This window comes from Vicugna pacos, chromosome 4 (genome assembly GCF_048564905.1).
Source record: "Vicugna pacos chromosome 4, VicPac4, whole genome shotgun sequence".
NCBI lineage: Eukaryota > Metazoa > Chordata > Mammalia > Artiodactyla > Camelidae > Vicugna > Vicugna pacos.
Window position 1 is genome coordinate 24,532,479 of NC_132990.1, and position 26,882 is coordinate 24,559,360.

Below are 26,882 nucleotides of genomic sequence, written 5' to 3' on the forward strand. Positions count from 1 at the left end.
GTTGTGTGTCTTATTAAGATTGTCCCTGTTTCAAGATTATTTTAAAAATTCTCCATACATTTCTCTCTTGTTTTTGTGTGTATCTCTTTAATCTAGCCAGAAATTTTCATATGGGTTTAATTTCACTTTTGTCCCAATAGATAACCAATTTCCCAGCATTGTTTATTAAATAAATTATTATTCTTTCTCTAATTTAAATTTTAACTGAATCATAAAATAAATTCCTTTGTGTACAGGAATATATGTCTGTATTCTTTATTATGTTCTATTGACCATTGTGTATGTATTTTCCTGAATCAATTCCACAGTTTTAATTTGGCAGGGAAAACCCTATAACATGTCTTCTGTTCAAATAATTTTACGACTGCTTGTCAGGTACCACTGAAAATCTGTTGGGATTTTGATTGGCTGAATTCTATGTGAAAAAGTTCTCATGACATGATGGATAGGAGCTCAGCCTGTGCAGTCAGATAGGCCTGTGTGTTAGCTCAGAGATGATAATTGCACCTATTTTAGAGACACGATATCTGGTTTATGAGAGACAATATATTGAAATTCAAAGCATAATGCTTGGTGCATAAATGTGCTAAAATATTTTATATATTCACAGGGCTGATGTGTTCAGTAACAGTTTTGTAGCTTATTAATTGGAGTAGCCTTTACATTGACTTAAGAAACTAGTGTATGTATATACCTAGTCACACATGCACAGTAGACAGAACAAAGTTTCTGTCTACAGTGATGCTTAATGTATAATGAGATGTATCTGTGATTTCCTGGATCCACTCATTATTTCGTTAATCATTCTTCCAAGTGGTATTTTTGGTGCAGCTGCTGTGTGTAGACCCTGGGCTTGTTACTCATGAATATGCCTCATGCAACCTGCCACCTGGAGGGAAGACAGACATGAAAACCACACACCCAACTTTGCACATGAGATTTATGGTGTGAAGAGAGGTTAGGTATCTCCAAAGGTCTGGCTCAGTTTGATGAAGTTCCTTTTGTCGAACAGCTCAGTTTGTTGAATTTACAAAATTTGTTTCTCAAAAACAGTTTTAAAGGTTTAATGAAAAAGAATATAGATCACAGATTCTGAAGTTGGGTTCTATGGGTTCAAATCCTGGTTCTGCTGCTTGGATACTTTATGACCTTGGGCAAGTGACTTAACCTTTCTGTGTCCCAGTTTCATCATTTGCAAATTGGCGTTAATACTAAGCCACTTCAGAGGGTTGTTATGAAGAGTAAATGAGTTAATATATGTAAAAGTGTGTGGAACAGTGCTTGGCTGGCACATACAGTGCTGTCGAAGTGTTAGCCATTATTATGACATCATCAGCATCCACATTTTTAACAAGTCATATGGAAATTTTTTCTTAGTATTTACTTTTTCTCAAATTCTTAAAAAAATTTTTTTTTAGTATTTACTTTTTCTCAAATTTTAACAAGTTGGTAACTTACATGTGATAAAAGGCACCTATGTTAAGCAAACAGATTGTTTTATAAATATATACACCCATTTAACCATCCCTATAATTAAGATATTGAGCATTTGCATCAGCCTCAAATGCATCAGGTCCCTGGAACCCCTGGGCAGTGATTTCAAGTTCTTTTTAGTGTATTTCTTTTACCAGCATTTTAGTATTTGTCTTTTAGCATGTTCAGAATTTGTAGTTGTAATTAAAAATTTTTCATTTATAATGTGTATTAAATTCGAGATACTAATTATATGATCTATTATGCTAATCCCCTCTGGCAGCCTCTCCGTTCTGCTGTTTTTGATTAAGTTTCCATATTTAATTGCTTCTTATTAGAAACAAAATGTCAGCATTTCACTTATGATGGGACTGAGTCAATTAATTTGTCTTAGAGTATAAAGTTTATTTCTCTACATAATACAAATGTGTAGATAAGCATTTAGCTTCTTGCTGAAAATTTCTTGCTGTTGAAAGAAGAATGTTGGTGGGAGTGGAGAATTTAGTCTTAACAGAAATGAATATATTGAAGTTCTAGCCTTTTCTTTCTTAAAACAGATTATAGTTCTCAGCATCTCTGCTTTGCTAGCACCTATAATTCTCATGAGCATAGATACCTGTGGGAGGGGGGAAGTACTGTCTGAGTGGTCCAGTATTTGGACATTAAACCTTCTCCTGCGGTAATAACAATGAAAGTAATCATTTAATAAGAGCTGATGTTATCAGGTACTGGACCAGACACCATGCTGAACCCTACATACATCTCATTTAATTCTTTCAACCCTGCAAATTTGATTTTATCTATTGTTCCTCCCATTTTACAGTGATGAATGTGAATCTTAGAGAAGCTTAGTAACTTGCCCAAAGCCACACATAGTTAGTAAGTGATGGAGCTGATGGTGAGACTCTTCACTCGTGATCTTAGCATTGTTTACTTCCCCCTTGAATTTGAAGCTTGAAGGCTCTGGTTTGTGTGGGTAAATAATTCCTAATATTTTATAGACGTTTCACATCTGTTTCTTACTCTATCCTCAAAATATCCAATGGGGTAGGGAAGGAAATTCGGTGTTCTATCCATTTATGCAAAAGTAGGCAAACGCTGTAAAAGGCCAGATAGTAAATATTTTCAGCTTCATAGACCATATGCTCTACTTGCAACTACTCCACTCTGCAGGTGTAACAGGAAATATATAAATGATGTAAATGATTGAGCGTGGTGTGTTCTAATAAAATTGTATTTACAAAAACAGGCAGCAGGCTGGATTTGGCCCACAGGTTGCAGTTTGCTGCCCTCTGTGGTGGTGGGCTGATCTGTTTGGGTTCACCAGGATGATCAGCCAGGGGAGGCAGAGTCAGGATTCCTGGTGCAAAGTGCTCTGCCCTGTCTGCTACCCAACCTTCTCCAGGCTGCAGCACATGGTACCACTCACCAGTGCTTTTAGGAGACTCAAGTCCTAACAATATTGGTGATGGTAACTAATATCTTGTCCTGGAGCTTTGTGCTGTGTGCTTTTCACATGTGTCATTTAGTCAGTGAACAACCCAGTGAGATGGGAAACTGAGGCACAAAGAAGAAAAAAGCGGGCCCAAGGTCTCAGAGTTAGTAGGTGTAAAAAGGACTTGAATCCAGGCAGGCCGATTCTGAGTACGTGCGCTCCAGGCCTCTTCATTATGAGATTTCTCAGTTTGAGGTCACCTTTGAAGCCTTATTACTCAGAAACTGCCTCAAGATTATGTATTCTATTTTTTAGGACATTGACTTTGGAACAGAGCTACAACTAAGGGAATGCTAATTCTGCCATTTTTCTGTTACAGCTGAAAGTTTGAGGATCGAACAAGATGATGCAAGAGGTTTCTTTTTGCTTATCCTTAGGCTGCACTTGAGGTCAGCTGTAGAACCACTTTAATGATTACAGAAGAAATTTTTAAAAATTTTGTGTGTTTTTTAAGTTTCTTTTGTTTGTTTTTTGGGGTAGGAGGCGATAATTAGGTATTTACATATTTACTTATTTATTTACTTATTTATTTATATATATATTCATTTATTTATATTAATGGAGGTACTGGGGATTGAACCCAGGACCTTGTGCATGCTAAGCACATGCTGTACCACTGCGCTATACCCTCCCTTGCAAAAGAAATTTTTTATTAGTGTTGTGTCAACACAGAGCTGAGTGCATTAAATACGTTATCTCAGTTAAGCTTCAGAACAACTGTGAAAATTAAGTGGTATTATTCTCATTGCACAGATGGAAAAACTGAGGCTCATCTATGAGGTGTTGGATAGGTTAATTAAATCTTCATTAGTCTTTGTTTCCTTATTAGGATATAGTAATAGCCCTATCTCATAGAGTCATTATGAAGATTAAATGAGTTAATGCATGTTAAGGATTTAGAGCAGTGTTTGGCACTCAGTGGTGTTACCTTTTATTATTATTGCTATTATTATTATTATCAGAATGTAGTAGCAGTAGTAATAGTGGAGGTGGAATGTTCTTTTTATGATTGTAAATTGGAAGTAAACATCTAAGTGTCTAATATAGTGCCTGGGTGTTAATAAATGGAATTTATGGTTATTTATTTGTAGGAAGGCACTATAAGCTCTGTTCATTTTAAGTTTAAAATACCTCCACTGGTGATGGTTTCAAAGCTAAACAGTTTAAAATGTTAAAACTCAGTCTCTTGGTTCTGCTTGTTGCTGTTTGTTTTGTGTAAAATTATTCTCCTGCAAAAATAGTATGCCTTAGGTATTACTCTGTTGACCATAGATTAGGTAGGGTTGGCACTGGGGACAATAGTGCTTGGCATATTACGTGATTGCCAGGATTCATTTTACAATCATAAAAGTAGTAGCTGAGGACTAAGTACAGAGGAGTAAAATAATTTGCTCATTTATGTTAAACAATATACACTGTGAAAAAAAACCCTTATGTTTTGCATATACAGCCTTTATTATGCTGTACACATTTTATGTTTGTACATGCCCATTCTCTCTGAAGTCGTATCCAAAACCATGTGTACTCAGTTATAATGGCAGTTTCAAGTATTGGTTCAATGTCAGTTTTGACTATACGTGGTTTTCCTTTTAAGTACTGACCTTAGGACTTAACCCCTGCCTTAAGCTGCAACTCAACTCCATATTTATGGTGAAATGCAGAAAGGAAAATATTTCCCCATTCATAAATTTGTTTCATTTTTTTTAAAAACATGCTTCTCTCTGTGTCAAACTAAAGTGATACAGTCCAGTTCAGCTGTTTGTAAGAGTGACATCTGGTGGTTCTTTATAATTCTCATGGTTTCTCTTGTTGCTTGGCTCAAGTTGCTAGAAATTCTAAAGAATCATTGTGTGAACTCCTTTGTCTGATACTTAACACACTAACTGGCTATTGAAGGTCAAGTTAGTACAACTGATAACGGCTTTGAAAGCCCAGCACACCGTTTAGACGCAGTCCCTCTGCATGCCAGCCTTCCCTGAGGGACTTTATTTTAGCAGGTGTTATAGACATACAGCTATCTTATTGGGGAGGATTTGTGTTTAATTCAGAGAATTTAGGATATTGTGTAAGGGATGGTTTCTATGCCAACCTATCTGCTTTACTCATGAGGAAGCTAGCACCCCAAGAGACTGAGTGTATTGGCCAAGATTACACTGTGTTGATCACACTGCCAGCTGAGGTCCCGGGCTCTGTGCCCGTAAGCTATGTTTATCGTGTTAGGTAACCCACTGAGCAGGAAGAGTCTGGGCCTTAGAGACTAGTAGACGAACGTGTTTTCAGATGGGAGAAGTAAAGGCAGTTAATATGAATTTCGAGTACCTGTTTGCTATAAATATTCTCACATTCAGCCTCTTTCCTCTCTTCCAAAAGAGGGCACAGACTCTTCCGTGTGAAAGAATTATTGGGGAAGTATGGTGAGAGATCCCAGCTCTTTCTCTGTGAGCCCAGTGATTCATCCCATCTCTGAGAATTTAGTATCCTCTGGAATTGTATTTATCGAGCCTGTTTTGAGTTGGCCTTTTATAATGCCATTATCTCACTAGCATCCTTACAACCATTTGGGGAGGTGGTTGGAATCCCCATTGCTAAGAGTTTGCAAAGTACGAAAGTACTGTGTCGGGTTATAAAGTGGATTCAAAGGGAATACAAGGGCCGTTGATTTTAGCCAGGGAGTTAAGATAAGCTCTTGAAAAAAATCAGTAGAGGAGGATTCACAGGGCTAGACCCTTCACAGGGTTGGGGTAGCGCTGAGATTCAGACCCAGACAGGTTTAACTTTCTGGTCTAAATTTGTTTTCCACTGTCCTGTGTTGGACATGCACTACATCACCACTGTAATGTTGAGTGAATCTCTGAATAAAATCTAATAGTGGCTTAGAAAAAAATAAGCTGTTTATTAATGTGCTCGAAGTAATCCTTGCTGATGAAGTGACTGTTACTCTATATATCCTATTTTCACTATCAAACCTGTGATTTTGGGTAAATATGAAGCTTTAAAAAAAGACAGGACTTATGGGGTAATACTGGAGCCCTTCCCTGGCATGAGAACAACGGGAGAAGTATGTTAATTCTGTACTTGGAGAATGTGTGAAATTATTTTCATTCTCCACCAATGCATGTTAAAATAAAAATTTTCAAGGCACGCACTTTTTCTTCTGGCAACTGATTTTCAATGTTTGTATTATTTCAACTTGGAAAACTATTTTCCTTTCTCCTGTTAATAAAGGCAGTTTTTACTCTTTGTATGCCTTCCCCTCTCCACCCAGCAGCAACCCAGCCTCTCTCATCACACCTCACCTCTTACCTTCCTCAGTGGGTCCAAATTTCGCGAGATTTGCCCCTTTTCTCGCGAGATGAAGTCCCTTGCTCAAGGGAGAGAAATCCCGTTGGCAAACCTGTTAATGAAAGCATTTTTTTTACTGTCTGTATGGCTTCCGTCTCAGGTGAGAAGTTGCCTATCTGCTTTCAGGGCACCACACCCCTATCCTCTTCAGCGGAGCCAAATCTTGTGAGATTTGTCCCCTTTCTCGCGGGACTAATTCCTCTCTTCCTGGGAGACTAATCCCGTTGACAAGCATGTTTTGTTTTGTTTTTTGAAAACTATTTTTGAATAATGTTTGAAAACCTCTGGTTTTTTTTTAGCAAGTGTTTCCATACCTTCTGAGCAGATTGGAAAGATGAACTCTGTATCATATTCTTTTTTGTCTGCTATTTTTGAGAATTATGTTCATAATTGGGAAGGTCACATTTTGTTCACTGCAAGGGCCGGGTGGAGACTCCGGAGTGTGAGTGTCTCAATAGTGTATGGGCCTCCGCTGTTTTTTTCCCTTTGATTAAGGGTTCTGTGGGTCGCTTGAGTTTTGATGTTAATCCTTAAAAGGGAAGTGTGAGTGGTGTTTGTACCCTTTAGACCCAGTAATGGGGATGCTGAAACTGAGCTTTACATTTGGCTCCAGACAGTCTCAGGGTACTGATGTTCCCCCTTACAATGTGAAATTTTTAAAATGCAGCGTATAAAATGCAACTGATGGTAAGCCTTGGATCCAGGTGGGAATTTGAATGCTCCAAAAGACCATGGATGGCAGATGGGAGCCAAATGAAAAATTATCCCTGACATATGAGCTGAGGGCATATATATTAAAAAGCTCTTTGCCCCAGTTTTCTTCTAAAGGTCACTCATGGATACATAATAAAGGTGTATTTCAAATTAATTCTGATTTAGAAAAAACACTTTATTGAAGTTATAATAGGAAATGATGTCACTTAAGTTTATACATTTCTCATGTCATTTCTTTAACTAGCAGTGTGCGTTTTCCTTTCATATGTGAAAAGATTTACAACCAATATCTGAGGAATCTTCCTGACGTATTACTAAGATAGTGATAAAGTGTAACAACTAATGCCAGTCTGCGCTTCTGTTTTAAGTTTTGGACATCTTGATTAACCAGGGGTGAATGCCATGTGGAGGAGTGTTTGCAGCTTTTAGGTCTCTAATACCCATGGCTCTTAATCCCTGTGCTAGCCCTGTGGAGCTGGGACATCCTTTTCATGTTTCATCTCCCAGGGAATAGTCCAGATGTGCCCGAGAGGCAGGTGTAGAATCTGTGGCTTGTCAGAGTTCTCAGCAGCTTTGGGATTCTTTGAGTCCATGGAGTCAAATACACAACTTCATTGGTCAATAGAATGGAATGTTGAATGAAAGCTCTAGTGGGGAGGGTCTGGTGCTATGGGGTGGTTCTCATTGAGGAGGGAGGTGTCGACAGAGCCCCATCAAACCTTGTCATCACTTCCTAAAGAACAACAGTGAATGAGAACATGGTAGCATCAGTGCATAGACCCACTGAAGTCACCCATATGAGACAGGGAAAAACGGAGGAAGAGGCAGAAGAGGGAGAGGAGGAGAATAAGGTAAAGGGAGAAAGGAAGATGCTGTAGAGAAGTGATTTGACTTTTGGATTTGTAGTACCTAGTTTTAATTTGTATCATGTTCCTTCCTACTTCCTTTTCCTTCTTGGAGTAACATTTGCCACACACACATTCATTTTCACACTGCAAAGTGAATTAAAATTCAGATGGAGAGACCTGAAAAGTTTTTAAAATCTATTTGGTCTCGTTAGAAATTAATACAGAGTGTTTCAATTACTGCTGTTAATAGCATATTTGTTATCTTTCTTCTTTGCCTTTCCCCACAGGGATAAAAATAATGTAAACATTTGCATCATGAGTAGCTCTATTATTTGAGATTCTTAAATAAGTAAACATTTATTAAGAACCTGCTGTCACTTAAATGCACCTGCAAACATTTTTGCTACTCAGAATATGACCAAGTTAATAAATTAAGATGAAAATTGTTTAGAAAAGCCTTAGAGGTTGATGCAGCACCCCCATCCCCTTTCCTCACTCTGTGTCCATTTCTGTGTCTGGGATCCTCCATCCTTCTGGGGGTAGGGGGTGGGTTTCAGGCTCCTCACCCAGCAGGGAGCAGACCCTGAAGTGGAATCTTTGACCTAACAGGGTTAGCCCATTTGCTAAAGTGCAAAATGAAACAGCTCAAGGTAAGGACCTTCATCTCAAGACAAGGGTATTCAGCCAGCCAGTCAGCCAACAATTGTCTGCAAAGAGTCTCTGAAGTGCAGAATATTGTGTTGGGTTATAAAGAGGATTCAAAAGGGGTTTGATGGCCCTTGACTCCAGCCAGGGAGTCAAGATAGGTTTTTGAAAAAGTCAGGTACCATTTTGAGACAGTATGTGCTTGGGAGCCAGGTGTGGCTCAAGTAAATGTTTATTACACTTGTGCCCAAGGGTAGGAGCTCCTCACCGCTGGCCCAGGCATGGGAATGGGGGAGGCGGATCAGCAGCCTTCCAGGACAGATGTAAATGCTGAGGCTTTCCTCGGAACATATCTTATTTGTCAGCAGCATGAGCTTTCCTGTCCTAGTTTCCTCAAACTGGAAGGAATCTGATTACTTTTCTGACTGTATATGTTTCAACTGGAGTCCACATGGTGCGCCTGCCCAGTACTGGGAGGTTTAAAGGAAACCAGCTTGTGGTAATCACTGGGGAAATGAAACCTAGCGCTGGTGAAGCACTGGGCAGTTGATGGTGAATTTGGAGAAGCAAAGGTATCAGACGTAGAAAAATTTAGTTCTGCTCAGTGAGGGATTAATGTGGGGATACTTCAAGCTGGGTGGGAGACTGCTGACTTGCAGTCCCTTGCAGATCACGTGCCAAACCTGGCCGTCCTGACGGGAATCCACAGAGGAGAGGCCCTCTCTGGGGCAGCAGAAGGAAAGGGGTGGGATCTGAGCTAGGAGTTGGGACCTAGAGAGAGAGGTATGTAGTATGGGAGGTATGAACAGTCTCTGGGCCTTTCATCCCCCAGGCAGAAGCCACACCGTTTTCTCCTGTGGAGCTGGGAAACTGTATTGGCAGGTGCTCTGGAAGACAATGTATTGCCAGTATTAATGTCAAATTATAATTTCCCAAAATTAGAGATATGACTCTCATAAAGTATAAAGTGAATGTGTCAAAATCTTATTTAACCCATCAATGAGGAAACCAGTGAGGTGGTAACCTGATTCAAAGGGCATTTGAGGAACTGAGTATTTACAGGCTTAATACAGAAACAATGTTAGATTAAGACTGATAGGCTGTACATAAAACTGGATAATGTCCTTTGGGGCAATAAGACAATCTTTGAGATGTTTTCACTATTTTGAAATCTGCAAGTTAACATGTTATCTTACAGTATCTGAGTTCTAATCTGATAGTAAATAGCAAAGTCAAAGTCAGGTACATTTTCCTGGGGAATTAAATGACCCTTGCGAGGGCTTGTGCAACAGTCTGCAGTGTGACCTGGGGAGATACGCTGCCCCTCCTCACCCACCCACCTCCACTCCTGCCCAACTGCCTTAGCCCCAGGTTGTGGGTAGTTGTTATTAACATTTAAAAAAAATACTTTGGAGTTAAAGAAATCTGAGGTTGAATCCCAGTTCCTTCACTCACCAGCTGTGGAATGCTGGGCGGGTAGTTATCTGTGACTGGATTTACTTGCTGCAGACTGGGAGGAGCAATGGAGTACCTTTGTTTAGGCTCTCAATAAATCTCAGTTCTTGTCTTTACCTTTCTTTCTTTTTTAAATGAGAAAAAAGTCACTTTCATTCTGGCCTTCAGAGACCAAGCTTTCTTTCTCTCTTTTTTCTTTCTTTTTCTCTTTTTCTCTCTTATGCTCTCTCTTTCTCATCTCTAGTTTATTACAACAATGTCCTAGAACCCTGGTGGATTTTCTCCATTACTAATGGTGGCATTCTGTTACATTTTTATTACTTATCTAAAGGAAAAAATAGATGTTAACAATTAAAAAAGTTTCCCCTAGCTTTATTGAGATATAATTAACATATAACATTGCATAAGTTCAAGGTGTACAACTCAATGATTTGATATATTTGTTTATTGTGAAATGATTACCATAATAAGGTTCGTTAACACATCCGTCACCTCATACAGTTGTAATTTTTTTTTTTTGTGATGAGAACTTTTAAGATCTACTCTCTTAGCAACTTTCAAACAATGCAGTGTTGTTAACTACGGTCACCATGTTGAACACTATGCTTTATTTAGAGGACATATGACAAAATGGAGAGATGTTACTTCAGTAAAGATGATTTCTTACTGGATATAATTTAGTTTTTCTTGTTTTGAGGATCTGGAGGTGGGGTATGACTTGTTTAAGTGTAAATATTAGCCTTGTCTCCTTTGAAAAGAAGAGCTGTCTTCCCAGTTCATCCTTTCTGAAGCCCACTCGTTAAGTATCTGGGTGTCTGCTGTGTGTCCTGCTCTGGGTTGAGGTTTGCCAGGGGGACGGATGCACAGAAGCTCCCAGCTCTCTGCATTCCTCCTTCCTGGTATAGGTCAGCCAGGTGGGGTTAACAGGGGTGCCAAAGGGACCGGAAGCTGGTGTCTGGCACAGGCAACTGGTCATCACAGCCAGATCTGGGTTTCTGGAGAGCATCGCCTCTCTCCTCCTCCAAACCCTCACGTGATAAACCTCTGTGCTGGCATGTGGGACACTGAGCTGTGATTCAAAATGGCAAAGTCTCTGATACCAAGAGCCTCTTCAGACTTCCGATTTGGAGAAAGGAGTATTTTTCTAGTTAGGAATTTTTATATTGGCCAGAAAAGCATCTTTTTTCTATTGGCTAGTATAGGTTCTTTTGCTTCAGGACCAGTTCCTTTCTCTTCTAGTAGCTGGTTCATGGGCTTCTGATTTTACTTCAGTCACTAATCTCTGCGGAATGAGGATAAGATGGAATTGTTCTTGACTCTCCCTCTCTTACAGAGTATGCTATTAATGTAGGTGGGGTCAGGGATCCCAAATTCTCAATCAGTTCTGCCACTACTAATAATGTTTCTTCTTTGCAGTGTTTACACAGTTTTTTGCTTTCCTGCCTGAATGCTGAATCAGTGGAGTGTACACACTGATCAATATCAATGGCCCACAAGGGAAAAGCTGTGTAACCCTCTTTCCTCATTTCTGTGTCATAGCTCTAAATGAGGTGATGTGGTTGGTGTCTTGATGACTCAAGTTCAGTTCATTCATTCATTAGGCAAAGTGTATCTCTTGAGCAACAACTCTGCTAATAAGCTCTGGTGATTTCTCTGCAAACTTGGTAAATGAGAACCTGCCCTGATGGAGACAGATAATAACCAAGTAAACAAACAGGACGATTAGAGATTATGATGCGTATTGTGAATTAAGGAAATCAGATGACTGCAAGCTATAAGTGAGCTGCTGTTCTTAGCAATTTTAATTAGGGTTATTAGAGGCGGTCTCTGAGAGGGTGGCTTTCTGAGCTGAGAAAGGAAGGATGAGAAGGAGTCAGCCTTAGGATGAGTTGAAGTGAAGAGTATTCTAGGACAGAAAATGCAGAGAGGTGTGGGATGAGTTTGACTTGTGCAAAGCACAGAAAGACAGATCTGTGCCTGAAGTGGACGAGTAAGCAGGCCAGTGAGTGGAGAGGTGATCATGTGCCAGATGGGTCCTTTAGGGTTTCGCAGATCATGGGAAGGAATTTGGGTTTATTCTAAGTGTGATGGAAAACTTTTAAAGAGGTCCAAAGCAGTGGAGTGGAATGAGCTTATTAAAAGAAGAGAAAGAAAAGAGTAACTGTAGCTCTGGTGTGAAGAACTGAATGAAGGGTGTCAGGCAGGGGAGGAGGGAGACCAGCGAGGTCCTTGTGCTTGGCTATGGTGATGGTGGTAGGGCTGTGAGAGAAGGATGCTGTGAAGATTCGACTAGGTAATGGTGGGTCCCAAATACCTGGATGAGGAGCTGGGATTTGATTTTCACAGCTGTGAGGGAGTTTTGTTGATGTATGAGTTTGTGGGTGAGGGTATTTGTGTGTGTGTGTGTGTGTGTGTGTATGACTGAGTTTATGGGTGAGATAGTGAGTCAGTGTGTATGCATGTGGGGTGCATGTGTGGATTTACGAGTGTGTGTGTGTTGTATTTAGGTTCTTCTCTTGCAGCTTTTTAACAGGCCAGTGGCATGAAGGAGAGGGCTGCCTTTTATGGTGCAGATAAGAGGCTAAGTGGGAATTTGAAAATTGCGCCTCTTGGGGAGTGATGGAAATGTTAAGGATCTTTGATTGTGGTAGCAGTTTCATTGGTATATACATCTATCAAAATTCATCAAAGTGTACATCTGAAATATGCATAGTTTACTGTACAGGAAACATACCATAATAAAGGTGTTAAAATTTTTTTAAAATAAAAAAAAGAAAAGGCTGGTGGCAGGAGACTTGCTGGGAAGGTAGTGGCGTTCGATGTGACGCGATGGCCTGGGGTGCTCACTTGGCTGCAGTGGAGAAAGAGACAACTGAATTGGGCACATCCTGTGCTTTGTTTGTTTTATTCTGTTTCTGGGTTGAATGAGACTGAGGAATGAAGACTCCGTTAAGGAGTCACATTCTCTTCAAATTAGCCCAGTTTGATTGCTAGCTGAGTATTTTACTAGTCTTAATTATTAAAAAAAAACAAAACTAAACTAAATTAAACCTCACTTAAATGCATATGCTTGGTTCTCAGAAAAGAATCATTAGGAGAGTTAAGTGGAATGATTCTACTGCATTTCACCAAAACTGTCCCCCTCCGCCCCTGCACATGCGCACGTGCGTGCACACACAGACACATAAACACACACTTTCTCTTTTATATTTAAAGTTCTTGATTCTTGAGAAACTCACTATATTTTTTGTTCCCCTCCAGGACATCTTTGAAGATGCCTTGGAAACCCTCTCTATGTAAGTAGTAACGTAATAAAAAGTACGTAGTAAAGAAAAATTGATGGTTTTCTTGTAAAAACTGTAAATATTTCATTCTCATTTTTTTGAGCATAGTGACCACTGTCAGAAAAACTCACTTCTCTATAATTTAACAGTTGGGATGTGACTAAGCTTAAGAAAGGATCTACTCTACATTTACTATCAAATCTGTGTTGAGTATTATTTCTTGTAGTATGAACTAAATAAACTAGAAGAAAAATGTTTCCCAACAAATTACATTTTATTTGTGTATAGCTAACCCTTTTATATTTTGTCCATATTTATTTACATGATTTGCCTCATATTGTAAAATTTTACTTTTGATTTGCACTTAATTTTATTAAAAGCATTTACTATGACCCTACATAATTTTTGTAATGATTTTAAATGACATCATATTAGATCAAGTGGAACACGACAGCTCCCTTACCCATTCCTCCATCGTTAGATATTTAGGTTGTTAAATGTTGCTGGTTTAAAAACTTAAAACTAAGGAATGAATATTTTAATGTGTTTAGCTTTGTCATATTTTTAATGATCTCCAGAGACTTCGATGTAGGATTGATTATTGTATTAGACAGGATGAATATTTTTATTGCTCTTGATTTGATATTTCTCAAGGTGCCTTTCTGTATTAGTCTGCTCAGGCTGCCATAACGAAATACCATAGACTTGGTGGCTTAAACAACAGAAAGTTATTTTCTCTCAGTTATGGAGCCTGGAGGTCTGAGATCAGGGTTCCAGTAGGGTTCCAACTGACAGTTGTGATTTGTCTGCTTTTCCCTCATGATTAGACTGAGGTCATGTGTTTTTGGGAGGAAGACCACAGATAGAAAGCATCATTCTCATCACATTATATCAAAGGTACACGTTATCAACCTGGCTACTAGTGTTGATGCTGAACTTGGTCACTTGACATAGTGTTTGTCAGGTCTTCCCACTTTAATGTTACTTTTTTTCTCCCTTCCTTTTTGTACTGTACTCTTCAGAAGATAATTTGTTAATGTGATTTTTAAAAATTACTTTTATGGTGAGTGCATAATTTGCCATGCAGAAATCTTATAATTATTCAGCCCTGCTGCTGCTGCTCTGCTCTGAGTGTGGGCAGGAACAGAGCTTGCGTTGCATGGGACACTGGAGTCCGGGAGGTGGAAAAGGATCAGATTGTGGGGCTGGTGCCTGGAATTCACCAGTGGAGGCACTGCTGTTCCCAGAGGAAAGCTAGAACACCAGACACACACTAAAAAGGGGTTCAGGTCTCAGAGATGAAAACAGGTCAGACTGATGTAATTGATGTGACTGATGGGTGGTGCACATTAAAACGTGTGTTTCTCTGAGCTTTCACTGGCTGCATTAGACTGGCAGTGGATTTACCTTTAAGTCTGAAAGGCACTGTGAGCAATTTCTAACATCTATTAGTTTTTTTAAAAAGTCAAATCAGAGAAACAAACATGTAAGGAGCTTGGAAGTTGCCACTCTGTCCTTACAACAGGTAAAGAGCTAAACAGACTTGAAAAATCTACAGCTCATTTTGGATCCATAAGAAAGGGGAGGATACAGGGTAAACAGCTGCCCTCAAAATTGGAAAGACAGACAAGGCAAATACTGGGAGTCATGCACACCAGAGCGGAAGCCAGTGCTGGGGTGGGAAAAAAATCTCAGCTGTGATTGATACATTGCTGGAGGTTCTGAGAATTAAGAACCACAGGCGGACCCACCCATATGAAGCACCCTCCAACCCCAGCATGTGAGATTTACCTCTGGAAGCTCCACTAGGTTCCCACAGTAAATAGGAGAGAAAAATCCCTAGGGCTTCTGGCAGAGTGAGGAGGAAAAGAACCATTTTGAAATACACCAGAGTTTACTGCCTTCAGGGGAAAATAGTTTACCAGAGCCTAACTGACCTGGGGAACTCCAGCCCATTCTAGCCATCCTGTCCCATCTAAGAAAAGCTAAGAAACACTTGAAAAGTTCCCAGTCCAGAGCCACAGGCTCCCTAAAAGACGGACCAATCACAGGACTATAGACTGTTTCCTTTCCCCACACTTCACCACTATGTGACCACAGGCTTCTTAACAGCAGTTCCTTTTATCTGGTATATCATGTTTAACTGTCAAGAAAAATGACAAAGTATACCAAAAGGCAAAAAACACAGTTTGAGGAGACAGACACGGCAGAGATGTTGGAATTGTCAGATTGGGAATTTAAAACAACTGTGGTTACCATGTCTAGGGCTCTATGGATAAGCTAAACAGCATGCAAGAACAGATGGGCAATGTAAGTAGAAAGGTGGAAATCATAAGAAAAACCAAAAAAAAAATGTTAAAGATAAAAATCACTCTAACAGAAGTAAAAAATGTCTTTGATAGGCTTATTAGACTAGACACGGCTGAAGGAATCTTGAAACTAGAGGATATAGCAATGGAATCCTCAAAAACTGAAAAGCAAAGAGAACAAAGACTGAAAAAAGCAGCAGAATGTTCAAGGATTGTGGTACAGTTACAGCAAGTATAACATATGCATAATGGGAACACCAGGAATAGAAGAGAGAAAGGAACAGAAGAAATATTTGAAACCATAATGTCTGAGAAATTCCACAGTTAATGTTAGACAGCAAACCACAGATCTGAGCAGCTCAGAGAACACCAAGCGGGATAAATCCACCACCCTCAAAGATGACCCTTGGGTTTATTATCTTCAAACTATAGAAGATCAAAGATAAAGAAAAAAATCCTGAAAGAAAAAAAAAACCTTACCTATAGAGGAGCAAGGATAAGTATCACATCCAACTTCTCCTCAGAAGCCAGGCATGCAAAAGAAAGTGGAGTGAAATGTTTCAATGTTGAGCAAATAGAACTATCAACCTGGAATTCTTTACTCTCTGAAATTACTCTCAAAGTAAGGGAGAAATAAAGACTTTCTCAGGTGAACAAAAATAAAAGGAATTTATTGCCCATAGACATGCTTTGCAAGACATATTAAAAGAAATTCTTTAAAGGAAAATAATGTGGGTTAGAACCTCAGATCTACATAAGGAAGAGCATCAAAGAAGGAAGAAGTCAAATAAAAATTTTTCTTATTCTTAACTGATCTAACAGATAATAGTTTGTTGAAAATAATACCAACAATGTATTTGATTATGTATGCTTATGTTTATATCTTATGTATATATGCATGCTTATGTATGCTTACATATAAGTGAAATGAATGACAGCAATGATACAAGCTCCAAGAGGGAGGAATTAGGATTATTTTGTTATTATAAGGTACTCGCATTACATGGACTTAGCCCAATTGAACTTAATTTAGATCTCATACCAACCCTAAAATTGCTAGCCCACTATTCCAACACCATTTGCTAAGTCTGTGAGTGAAAGAATGTATGTATGATGCCTTCTTTATCATATAATACATTTATTAAAATAATAATGCTCTGTATATTAATTTTGTATCCTGCAACTTTATCAGATTCATCGATGAGCTCTAGTAGTTTTCTCGGGTTGTCTTTAGGATTTTCTGTATATAGTATCATGTCGTCAGCAAACAATGACAGTGTTACCTCTTTATATAAGATGCTGATGAAAGAAATTGAAGACCAAACAGATGGAAAGATATACTGTGTTCTTAGATTGGAGGAATCAACATTATTAAAATGACCAATACTACCCAAGGAAATCTACAGATTCAGTGCAATCCCTATCAGATTACCAATGGCATTTTTCAAAGAACTGTAACAAAAATTTTTAAAATTTGTATGTAAACACGAAAGACCCCAAATAACCAAAATAATCTTGAGAAAGAAAAATGGAAGTGGAGTAATCACGCTCACGTCAGACTACACTAGAAAGCTACAATAATCAAACTGGTATGGTTCTGGCACAGAAACAGATACACAGATCAGTGGAACAGGATAGAAAGCCCAGAAATAAACCCACACACTTATGGTCAATAGATCCATGACAAAGGAGGCATGAATATACAATGGAGAAAAGACAGTCTCTTCAATAAGTGATGCTGGAAAAACTGGACAGCTTCATGTTAAAAAAATGAAATTAGAAAATTCTCTAACATGACATACAGAAATAAACTCAAAATGGATGAAAGACCTAAATGTAAGAAGGGATACTATAAAACTCCTAGAGGGAAATATAGCCAGAATGCTTTTTGACATAAATCACAGCATTATTTTTTTGAATCCATCTCCTAGAGTAATAGAAACAAAAGCAAAAATAAACAAATTGGACCTAATTAAACTTAAAAGCTTTTGCACAGCAAAGGAAACCATAAACAAAACAAAAAGACAACCTTTAGAATGGGAGAAAATATTTGCAAGTTATGTGACCAACAAGGGCTTAATTTCCAAAATATACAAACAGCTTTTACAGCTCAATATCAAAAAAACAAAGAACCCAATCAAAAAATGGACAGAAGACCTAAATAGACATTTCTCTGAAGAAGACCTATACATGGTCAACAGGCGCATGAAAAGATGCTTCATGTTGCTAATTATAAGAGAAATGCAAATCAACATTATTACAGTGAGGTACCACCTCATACTGATCAGAATGGCCATCATCAAAAAGTCTACCAATAATAAATGCTGGAGAGGGTGTGGAGAAAAAGGAACCCTCCTACACTGTTGGTGGGAATGTAAATTGGTGCAGCCACTATGGAGAATGTATGGAGGCTCCTTTAAAAACTAAAAATAGAGTTATCTTATGACCCAGCAACCCCACTCCTGGGCATATATCTGGAAAAGATGAAAACTCTTAATTCAAAAAGATATATACACCACAGTGTTCATAGCAGCACTATTTATAATAGCCAAGACATGGAAGCAGCCTAAATGCCCATGGACAGATGAATGGATAAAGAAGATGTGATGTGTGTATATATATATGTATATATCACACACACACACACACACAGGAACATTATGCACCCATAAAAAAGAATGAAATAATGCCATTTGCAACATGGATAGACCTAGAGATTATCATTTTAGCTGAAGTAAGTCCGACAGAGAAAGACAAATACCATATGATATCATTAATATGTGGAATCTAAAAAAAATGATACAAACGAACTTATTTACAAAACAGAAATAGACTCACAAATATATGAAATAGGGAACAAACTTATGATTACCAAAGGGGAAGGTAGGGGAGGGATAAATTGGGAATTTGGGATTAACAAATACACTATATATAACATAGATAAACAACAAAGACCTACTATATAACACAGGAAAGTATATTTGGTACATTGTAATAACCTATAATGGAAAAGAATCTGAAAAAGAATATATATATGCATAACTGAATCACTTTTCTGTACACTTGAAACATTATAAGTCAACTATACTTTATTTAAAAATAATTAAAAAATTAAGAAATTATGAAAACATAAAAAATAATGCTCTGTTTCAGGGCTTTCTATTTTGTTTCTTTGATTTATATGTCTGTATTTGCACAAAACTGCTTTTTTCATGTTTTATATGTTTCAGTATTAGTATAACTGGTTCTCAAAAGAATAGCGTCAGGACATGACCCTTGTGGTGGAGATGTTTTTGATTCATGACTATCAGAAACCTACTGTGAACTCTTAAAATGTGGAATTCTGGAGGCTTTGTACGTCTTTGCTTCTTTATCCTACGTCAACTGTATTACAGTTTTTCTTGTCTTGAAAACAATAGCTCTTTAACGCTATCTCACTTCCTAATTATCTCACATTTTCTTTTCCATTCATTGCCTCTTTCAGCTTCTGTTCAGCTGCATTTATGTGCTGTTGCCAGCTTTTTCTTTCAATTTTAACTTCCCTGTCTCGCTCAGTTTAGCAAATCCAAACGTTTACTCATTCTAGAATTTATTTTGTTCTTTTAGGTTTCTGATGTGAATTATTTTCTGTGACACTTCTTAAGACTGTCTCTTAAACAGTTTTGTGTTTCCTTTTCAGTGTTACCAAAATGTCCCTGGTACACACTCCTCTCACCTTAGTTGTAGCAACACATAATAGTAACACTTCACCTGATAGAGATCCTCACCTATTTGAAATAGAGCCCAAAGCCAGAAAGGGTAGCCAAAGTAGACATTAGAGTCCATGGTCTAAAATCTTGCCCTTTACTTTTAGTAGAGGCCTCCATCCAGCGTCTATTTACAATGAACACTGACTTGATTCTGATAAACTTTGCTTTTTGGCAGGATTTTGCCAGAGTTCTAGGAGGTATGGTGAAGGGGGTGATTTTAGAAGCCAATTTGTTGGTAGTAGCAAAAAATGGCAGGGAAAGAAGAAAGAAAGCATGCCAGGCAGTCACAGAACTCCAAAGTGCAGCAGTGTGGTTCTACCTGGCTTAGGTGCACACAACCAGATGTACCTTTCTGGAGAGACGAGCCCCTGGACTTGACAGGTGAACCTGAGCACCAGTCTCAGCAGTCATTTACTGCCTGAGAGGCCTGGGACCAGTTTCTCTGAGTCTCAGTTTCTTCATCCTCTCACAGATTTATTGAGAAGGTAAAATGAAATTTGATTTAAATGTGGTAATGGGTATAAACACATAGTAGGTGCTCAGTAAATATCAGTACTTTACTGCCCTCCCCTGTTGCTGTCAACATACATTCCAAAATGACTAAAAATGTTTTCAGATAACATTTTGAAAGTAGGATATGCTTTATTCACAGGAAAAGCTCTCTTGGATGTTTCCCTTTATTTCTATGACATAAAGTGTGATGTTCCTGTACTATGTTTCCTGAGCTATTGACCCATGTCTTTGTAATCAGAGGGAAAATATACAAAATTTTTAACTTAAAAATACTGCAGAAGTAATCTGGTTTTCAATATTTTTCTGTTAAAAATTTTGTATGTTTTCCCTCCGATTACAAAGACATGTTAATTTTAAAAAATTCTTCACTTTTTTTAATGTGAACTTTTAGTTTCTCCTAATTTCAGGGTTTGCCAATATTTCTCCCCTATTCCCTCTTAAATTCATGGTGCCATGACTTTCCCTTTGGGATGCATTAGCTGCCAAACTCAACAGAGCTCTTTTTCCTTATGCACATATTTTGGTTTTATGTGCAGATAGCAGTGCTTCAGCCTGTCTGCAGCAGGAAATGGTCCTTTTGCCAACCTGGTGATTAATTTCTTTCGAATATATTCTTCTGAATTTATGATGAAAAGGTGCAAGCTAACAGGTGAGAGAGGCCTTAAATTGTTTCCAGGAAGGAAAACTATTTTCTACTCGCCTTTTCTCTTTAATGGATTTACCACCACAGATGTAGGTTTTTTTCTAGTTCTGGATCTTTGTGGTAACAACTGTGTTATTTTAACTGACTAACTGAAGTTACTAGGTTTTCAGGCTGGTAGATCATACGAACATCTCTAACATTTGGAACTGGAGGGAAAATTAGAGTTCCTTCCTCCCTCCCTTCCTTCCTTCCCTCCTTCCTCACTCCCTCCCTCCCATTAATGGCACATTGACCATATCCCTTCTAAAAATAAAAATTGTTTATGAGCTTTCTTACTTGCTTAGCATAGGAGGTGACCACTTAGAGAAAGACCGTACATTAGACCTATTTCATGACCTATAGAAATTTGCCAGACAGTGAGCTCTGTCAGTCTCTTGCTTCCTGATTTAACAATTCCATGCTGACGTGTGCATCTTGGTGCCCTGATGACAGGGTGTTTGTACATAACTACCATCTCTGACAATACAGTGGTGGGTGTAAATGAAGTCTGTTCATAAATTAACTGTGATATGACATGTGAAGAATAAATAAAATGTTCCAGGGTTTCCAAAGAATGCTGTTTTCTGGTTGGGAGATAGGAGGGCTGGCATTGATTTTGGGTTTTGAGGGATACCAAGGTTACTGGGGACACCTGTGGACACAACTGAAGTCAGATCACCAAGGATTCCTGGCCTCTGCTGAGTGGGGAGAGTAGACTAACCACTTGGAATCACTGTGACTTGGTAGTGTTTTTAATTAACCTCTTTCTCATAAAAACTATAGTGGGCAATGGTACAAAAATCTAATTAACTCAGGGACCTGGTTGGATACTAATCAAGATTTTCTCTTTATGATAGTTTAGAGAAGTCAGAGGAGACATCACATTAGTTTTCAAAGACTATTAGAACAGATGCAGCTTTAATATGTTCCCAGCAGTGATCTCTTATAGTCCATAGCACATTATTCAAATTTTGCATTTATCCTTTTATAGACATTCGTAGGTGTTTAATTGAGTCCTCAGTCAGTGTGAATGCAGTGGGATGGATGTGTTCATGTGCAGGAACTGCAGTGAATCAGTTCTTACCTCTAGAAGCGAAAGAGGTAGACATTTTTAGCTGGATGGTAAGAAGCTTACAATGAAAATATAAATAGTTTGAAGCTTAGCATTTCTCATGGACTTTTCCCTTCTTTACACCTTCTCTTTTGAACCATAAATTGTAGATTAGAATGAGGTAAAGCTCTTAAGGCATTCTCCCTCCCCCTGCCCCACTCTTTCAGTTTAGATGGGTAATTATGGTGCAATAGTTTGGTCTGTCTTAAGGTTATTTAGGGCGAAAATTGATGAGTGATAGTTGAAAAACATCTGGTTAATATTTTTCTTCATAGTGGTTAAATTACAACGAGTAACTACAGGCAGAGTTAGATTTATTTTCATTTTTCTGTGATCTTTCTTTTTTTGACCCGACTTCCCTGTCTAGATAATACAAATGTTGCTCAGGTCTTGGGGGTGACCTCCCTTCCCCAGCTCAACCTGATTTTTCTTAACCAACTTGGCATTTAATTATTTTATTGGATCTAAGATGCCATTGACATTGTTACTGTAGGTACCACTAAGGAAGGAAAAAACATGGTGGAGAACTTTATAGGTGACTGCATAAGGGAAGGGGAAAATGAAACTGTCATGCGGGAAGATGCAAGAAGGAAATGTGTATAATTCAATCTTGGTTCTAAGTTGGGAAGGGAAAAAAATAACCTTCTCATGAGATTCTCCGCCCTGGGAACTTTTAGAAAGAACTCTGTTGCATTATCAATTTATATCCCATACAGTCTCTGTTTTAAGTTTACAGTTCATTGAAGTTTAGTATATTTACAGAATTATACAGCCATTATTACAATCCAATTTTAAAACATTTTTATCACCCAAAAGAAACCCTGTGCCCCTTTACAGTTGCTCTTCCCTCCCACCCCCACCCCTAAGCAACCACTAATCTAATTTCTGCCTCTAGATTTGTTTCAATGACATTTCATAAAAATAGGGTCATATACTACATGTTCCTTTGTGTCTGGCTTTTGAAGTTCATCCATGTTGTAGCACGTGTCAGCACTTCATTTTTTATGGCTGTATAATACTCAATTGTGTGGCTAGACCACATTTTGTTTATCCATTCGTAAGTGGATAGACATTCAGGTTATTTCCAATTTTGGGCCATTGGGAATAATGCTGCCATGAACAAGCATGTACAGGTCTTTGTGTGGATATAATGTTTGCAATTCTCTGGCATACACACCAAGGAGTGGAATGGATGGGCTGTATGGGAAGCTCATGTTTAAATTTTTGGCACTAAGAATTTGAACCACAAGCTGGTTTTTAGTCTGAATGTTAGGTGCCAGTGTGGCCCAAACACTTTTAAGCAGATAATTTAATTTAAAGTGGATCAGGTTGGTGTTGCCCTCAGGTAATTGGCAGAGGCAAATGCAGATCCTCTCCCTAAGAATTTAACTTTGATCTAGGCTGATCAAAGTTGCCATCAATTTGAAAATGCATCCTGGATTTAAGGATATTACATGATGAAAAATCCCGAGTTATAGTCACTGAAAGACAGTAAATGGAAGTGAAGTTTCTCTGAAAAGCCCAGAATGAGCAGCATCCCCAAGTGTCTTTTCCTTATATTGAATTGCTTTTCTGTGTATTTTCTTTTGTACTGTTAGGTCTCCTTTAATGGTCTTCTATTGTATTGGGACCTTCCAAAACAAGAAGTTCTTTATGTAAGGCTACTAGGGGAGGGCGTGTGTACACACATTTTAAGTTAAGGTATATGTATTCTATGAATGCTTCCTTTCACTATAAGGAGGGGAGACAAGATTTCCTAGCTCGGAGGAAATCTCTTTAGTGACCCTTTGGTCCAATTGTCTCATCTTGCCAATGAGGCCCAGGGGAGGTGGAAGACTTGGTGGGTTTGGTGGCAAAATGAATGGAAAATGACCCGTGGACTCTTATGGGCATGGACTTTGTCATTGTGGTTGCCCTTTCTGCAGGCTCAGGAGCCTCTTTGACCGTCACTCAACCCTAGGTAGCAATACCTAAATAGTGTCTGAAGGTCAGAGAAACCCAGATCCCAGTTCTGACTTCCTCACCACCTCACTGCTACCCTCCTGGGGACTGTCCTGATAGTTGTAATGGGAAATAGGTCCAATCATTGCCTGTTTGATCACTCACTAGGATATTTGCCAAACACCTTAATTTACATGTTCCAAACTAAACTCTTGATATCGCCGCCTCCCTCAGCTATCTGAAATCTTTTCCTCTCTAGGTCTTCTCCATTTCTGTAAATGTCTCCACCCACTTGCTCAAGCCAGATGCCTGGTGGACATCTTTGAGTCCCTGCCTTTCCTTTGACTTCCCTACTGCCAAGTCTAGTGATTTCTACCTCCAGAATTTATTTCCCATCTGTTTACTTGTCTCTGTCTCTCCTTTCTAGCTCAAGGTACTGTCAGACTTTGCCTGGATTACTTTAAGAGCCTCCAGTGCGTTTTCTTGCTTCCTTTGTTCTCTCTCCTTCCACCTTCCCAACTGCATCCCACTCATTCTCCACACAGCAGCCAAAGTTATCCTATTTTTAAATTTTAATATGAAAAATTTCAAATATATATAAAAAGTAGAGAGGACGGTAGACTGAGCTCTTATGTACTCTCTACTTACTTTCAACACTTGTCAGGTCAAGGCCAATCTTATTTCATCTATAATCCACCCCTAGTTTATTTTGAATCATATCCTAGGCAGTATAATTTATTTCTACCTCTAAATATTTCAGTATGTGCTTCCTGAAAACAAACACGTGCTCTTACATAATTAGGGTTCAGATATCAAGGTCAGGAAATTGCATTGAAACGGAAAGATTATCTAATCTATAAGCCCTTTATAGCATCACTGTATCTGTATTTTAGTATGCGTATAAAAGATAAGTCTCTTTTTAAAAACATCACCAGGCTCTTATCACACCTGAAAAAAAAAAAGAAAAACACTCATCAAATCCTGTCAGTGTTCCAATTTCCCCAGTTATCTCATAATTTATTATAGCAGGTTTGTTTGGATCAGGACAGAGTGATCCTTTTAGAAATTAAACTAGATGATGTCGCTTTCTTGCATAGAGTCTATGCATGAGTTTGCATGTCTCTGAGAATGAAGACTCCAATCTTCTCCATCCACAACGCTTGTGGTGGTCAGGCCCCCACATGCCGCTCCCACTTGGTCTACCCTCAGCCATGGGCCTCTCTCAGGGCTCTGACTGAGCTAGACCTTTGCTGCCCTAGATTTGTGCATCTAAGTCTCTGACCAGAGCAACTTCCTTCCACTCCTCCCAGAGCCTCTTCCCGGTCACCCTAGCTCCCAGCTGCTGTGTCCTCCCACCTTGCTTAAGGACCCCCCAGAGAAGGTTATTCCTGCCGCATTTCTCCATCTTGGCATCCTGTTTCTCATCGTGTAGTTACTTTTCACTTGTTTTTTGACCATCTGTTCCTTTGGATCTTTCAGTTCCGTGAGGATGGGACTGGTCTCTTCTGTTCATCATGACGTGCCCTGCGCTCAGGCACCATGCTTGACATAGAGGAGATGCTCAATATGTATTTGTCAAATTAGTACATTTGTTGAATTAATGTACTAATCGGAAACTATAGATGAGTATTCAGAGTAAACTGTGAGGATTTGCAGGGCATTAAAAAAAATACAGCCATCCTTTATTGAGAACTTAGCAAGTGTAGGGCACAATGATACTGCTGTGATTGTTCAAAGGGAGAGTGAGTTAAAGGATTTTTTGGGATGTGTTTTTTTTTTTTCCCCCTTCTTTTTAATGACAACTATAGCAGGTTGTGTTAATCAACCCATATATACATAATTAAGTAATGTCCATTTGTTGGGGTGTGGTAAGCACTTACCCAGGATTATTGGTGACTCCTTTGCCATTTCTCAACTGTGGGCTGACTCCCTCTCCATCTGAAGTTTATGTGAATGAGTTGTCAGACTCTTAGGGGATACAGTGAGCTTCACTGCCTTTTGTTAACTTTCTACCATCTTTTATCTGCCTTGTTTTCTGATACCTTCATCCATCTCGATAAAAATGGCAACCTAATATGACACCCCAAAAGCAGATACTTGGGAGCTTTGCCTTTTGAAATGTTTCAAACTTCTCCATTGCTTATGTTTTGAGAATTAATCAGTCTCTCTGGTTCTCCCTCTCTCCCCTGCTTCCATCGTCCCTTTCTTCGTGCTTGTAGAACATTGTGGGTAGAACTCCTTAGGACGGAGTGATATTAGCGTTACGTACATTTATAAATAATGAGCAGTTCAATATCATGTATCATACACATTTAATAAAGAGTCTGAAGACTTGGGCACTACTAAATCTAAAGTACCCTGAAACTGCTTAAAACTAAAGAGGGTTTGGGGATTTATGTGTGATTTTTATTATTGTGTAAGGTAATTTCTGTGTATTTATTTTATTTTTATCGTCTAGGGTGGAAGTATTCAAGCCAGCAAGGAGTATTTTTTAAATTATAAGCAGTATAACTAGAACTCAAAAATGTGTTAAAACTCCGTGTAGCTGTGATAAAGTAGCATTTTTAAAGGTATAGGCATTTTTTGGTTTCATCTGTAAACAATACAGTTATAAGCTTTTAATTTCTATTTATTTTGCCAGCACAGAAAGTTTTCTGCAAGGGTAGCTTTACTTATATGCAGTTTAAAAAAAGCGTGTGTGTATGAAGCTCTGTGTGTCAAACTCCCCACTGATTTAAGAGATTCTTTGTCATTAAAAATTTCTGGCCCTGATTTAAAAGAAACTACACTAACAATGTATTATTTGCTTTGATTAAAATAATTCTGTGTAGTTACTACAAGAAAATTAATTCCATGATCAACTACTTAAAGTATATATGTTTTGAGAGAGCCTTCTCATTGTCTCAGTACAATATTATTGTTTAGATACATAGACGGATCCTAAGATCTCAGTAGAATTTACTAAAATAGTATAAAGATGCCTTTTTAGCCAACTCAGTATAAGTAAAAAAATTATTTTGTAATATATGTCTTTAACTTATGAAGGAATTTATTTGAAAGCATTTTATAAAACTGCGAAGTATAAAGCAAATGCAATGGAATATCTATACCAATTAATGTACAATGTCATACTGGGAACGTTTTGTTAAACCACGATTCCTCCCAAGGGGCAAGAAATTTTGCTGTAGCTATTTTCATGCAGTTTACAATGACTGCCTTAAGGTATAAAAGGTTGAAATAAAAGTAGAAACATAAAAGAAAACATTTTGTGAAATATAACAGATATTTGAGTAAGAGTAACTGTGATCCTTGACCATTTTC

The 26,882-nt window shown here is 38.4% G+C and overlaps 1 protein-coding gene across 13 annotated transcripts in view; it reads left to right on the forward strand.

Moving 5' to 3' along the window:
* The window catches only part of TTC39B (tetratricopeptide repeat domain 39B), a 124,752-nt gene that overhangs the window by 16,659 nt on the left and 81,211 nt on the right, over nucleotides 1-26,882 (forward strand). For 3 of the 13 annotated variants that reach the window (XM_072959398.1, XM_072959403.1, XM_072959402.1), the window contains exons 1-2: nucleotides 7,690-7,875; nucleotides 13,234-13,268. The exons of 2 other annotated variants lie outside the window; for them this stretch is intronic. In XM_072959398.1, the coding sequence (XP_072815499.1) occupies nucleotides 7,783-7,875; nucleotides 13,234-13,268 (128 nt within the window). In that variant the 5' untranslated portion in view covers nucleotides 7,690-7,782. 8 more of the 13 variants (XM_072959405.1, XM_072959406.1, XM_072959408.1 and 5 more) reach the window with 8 other exon arrangements.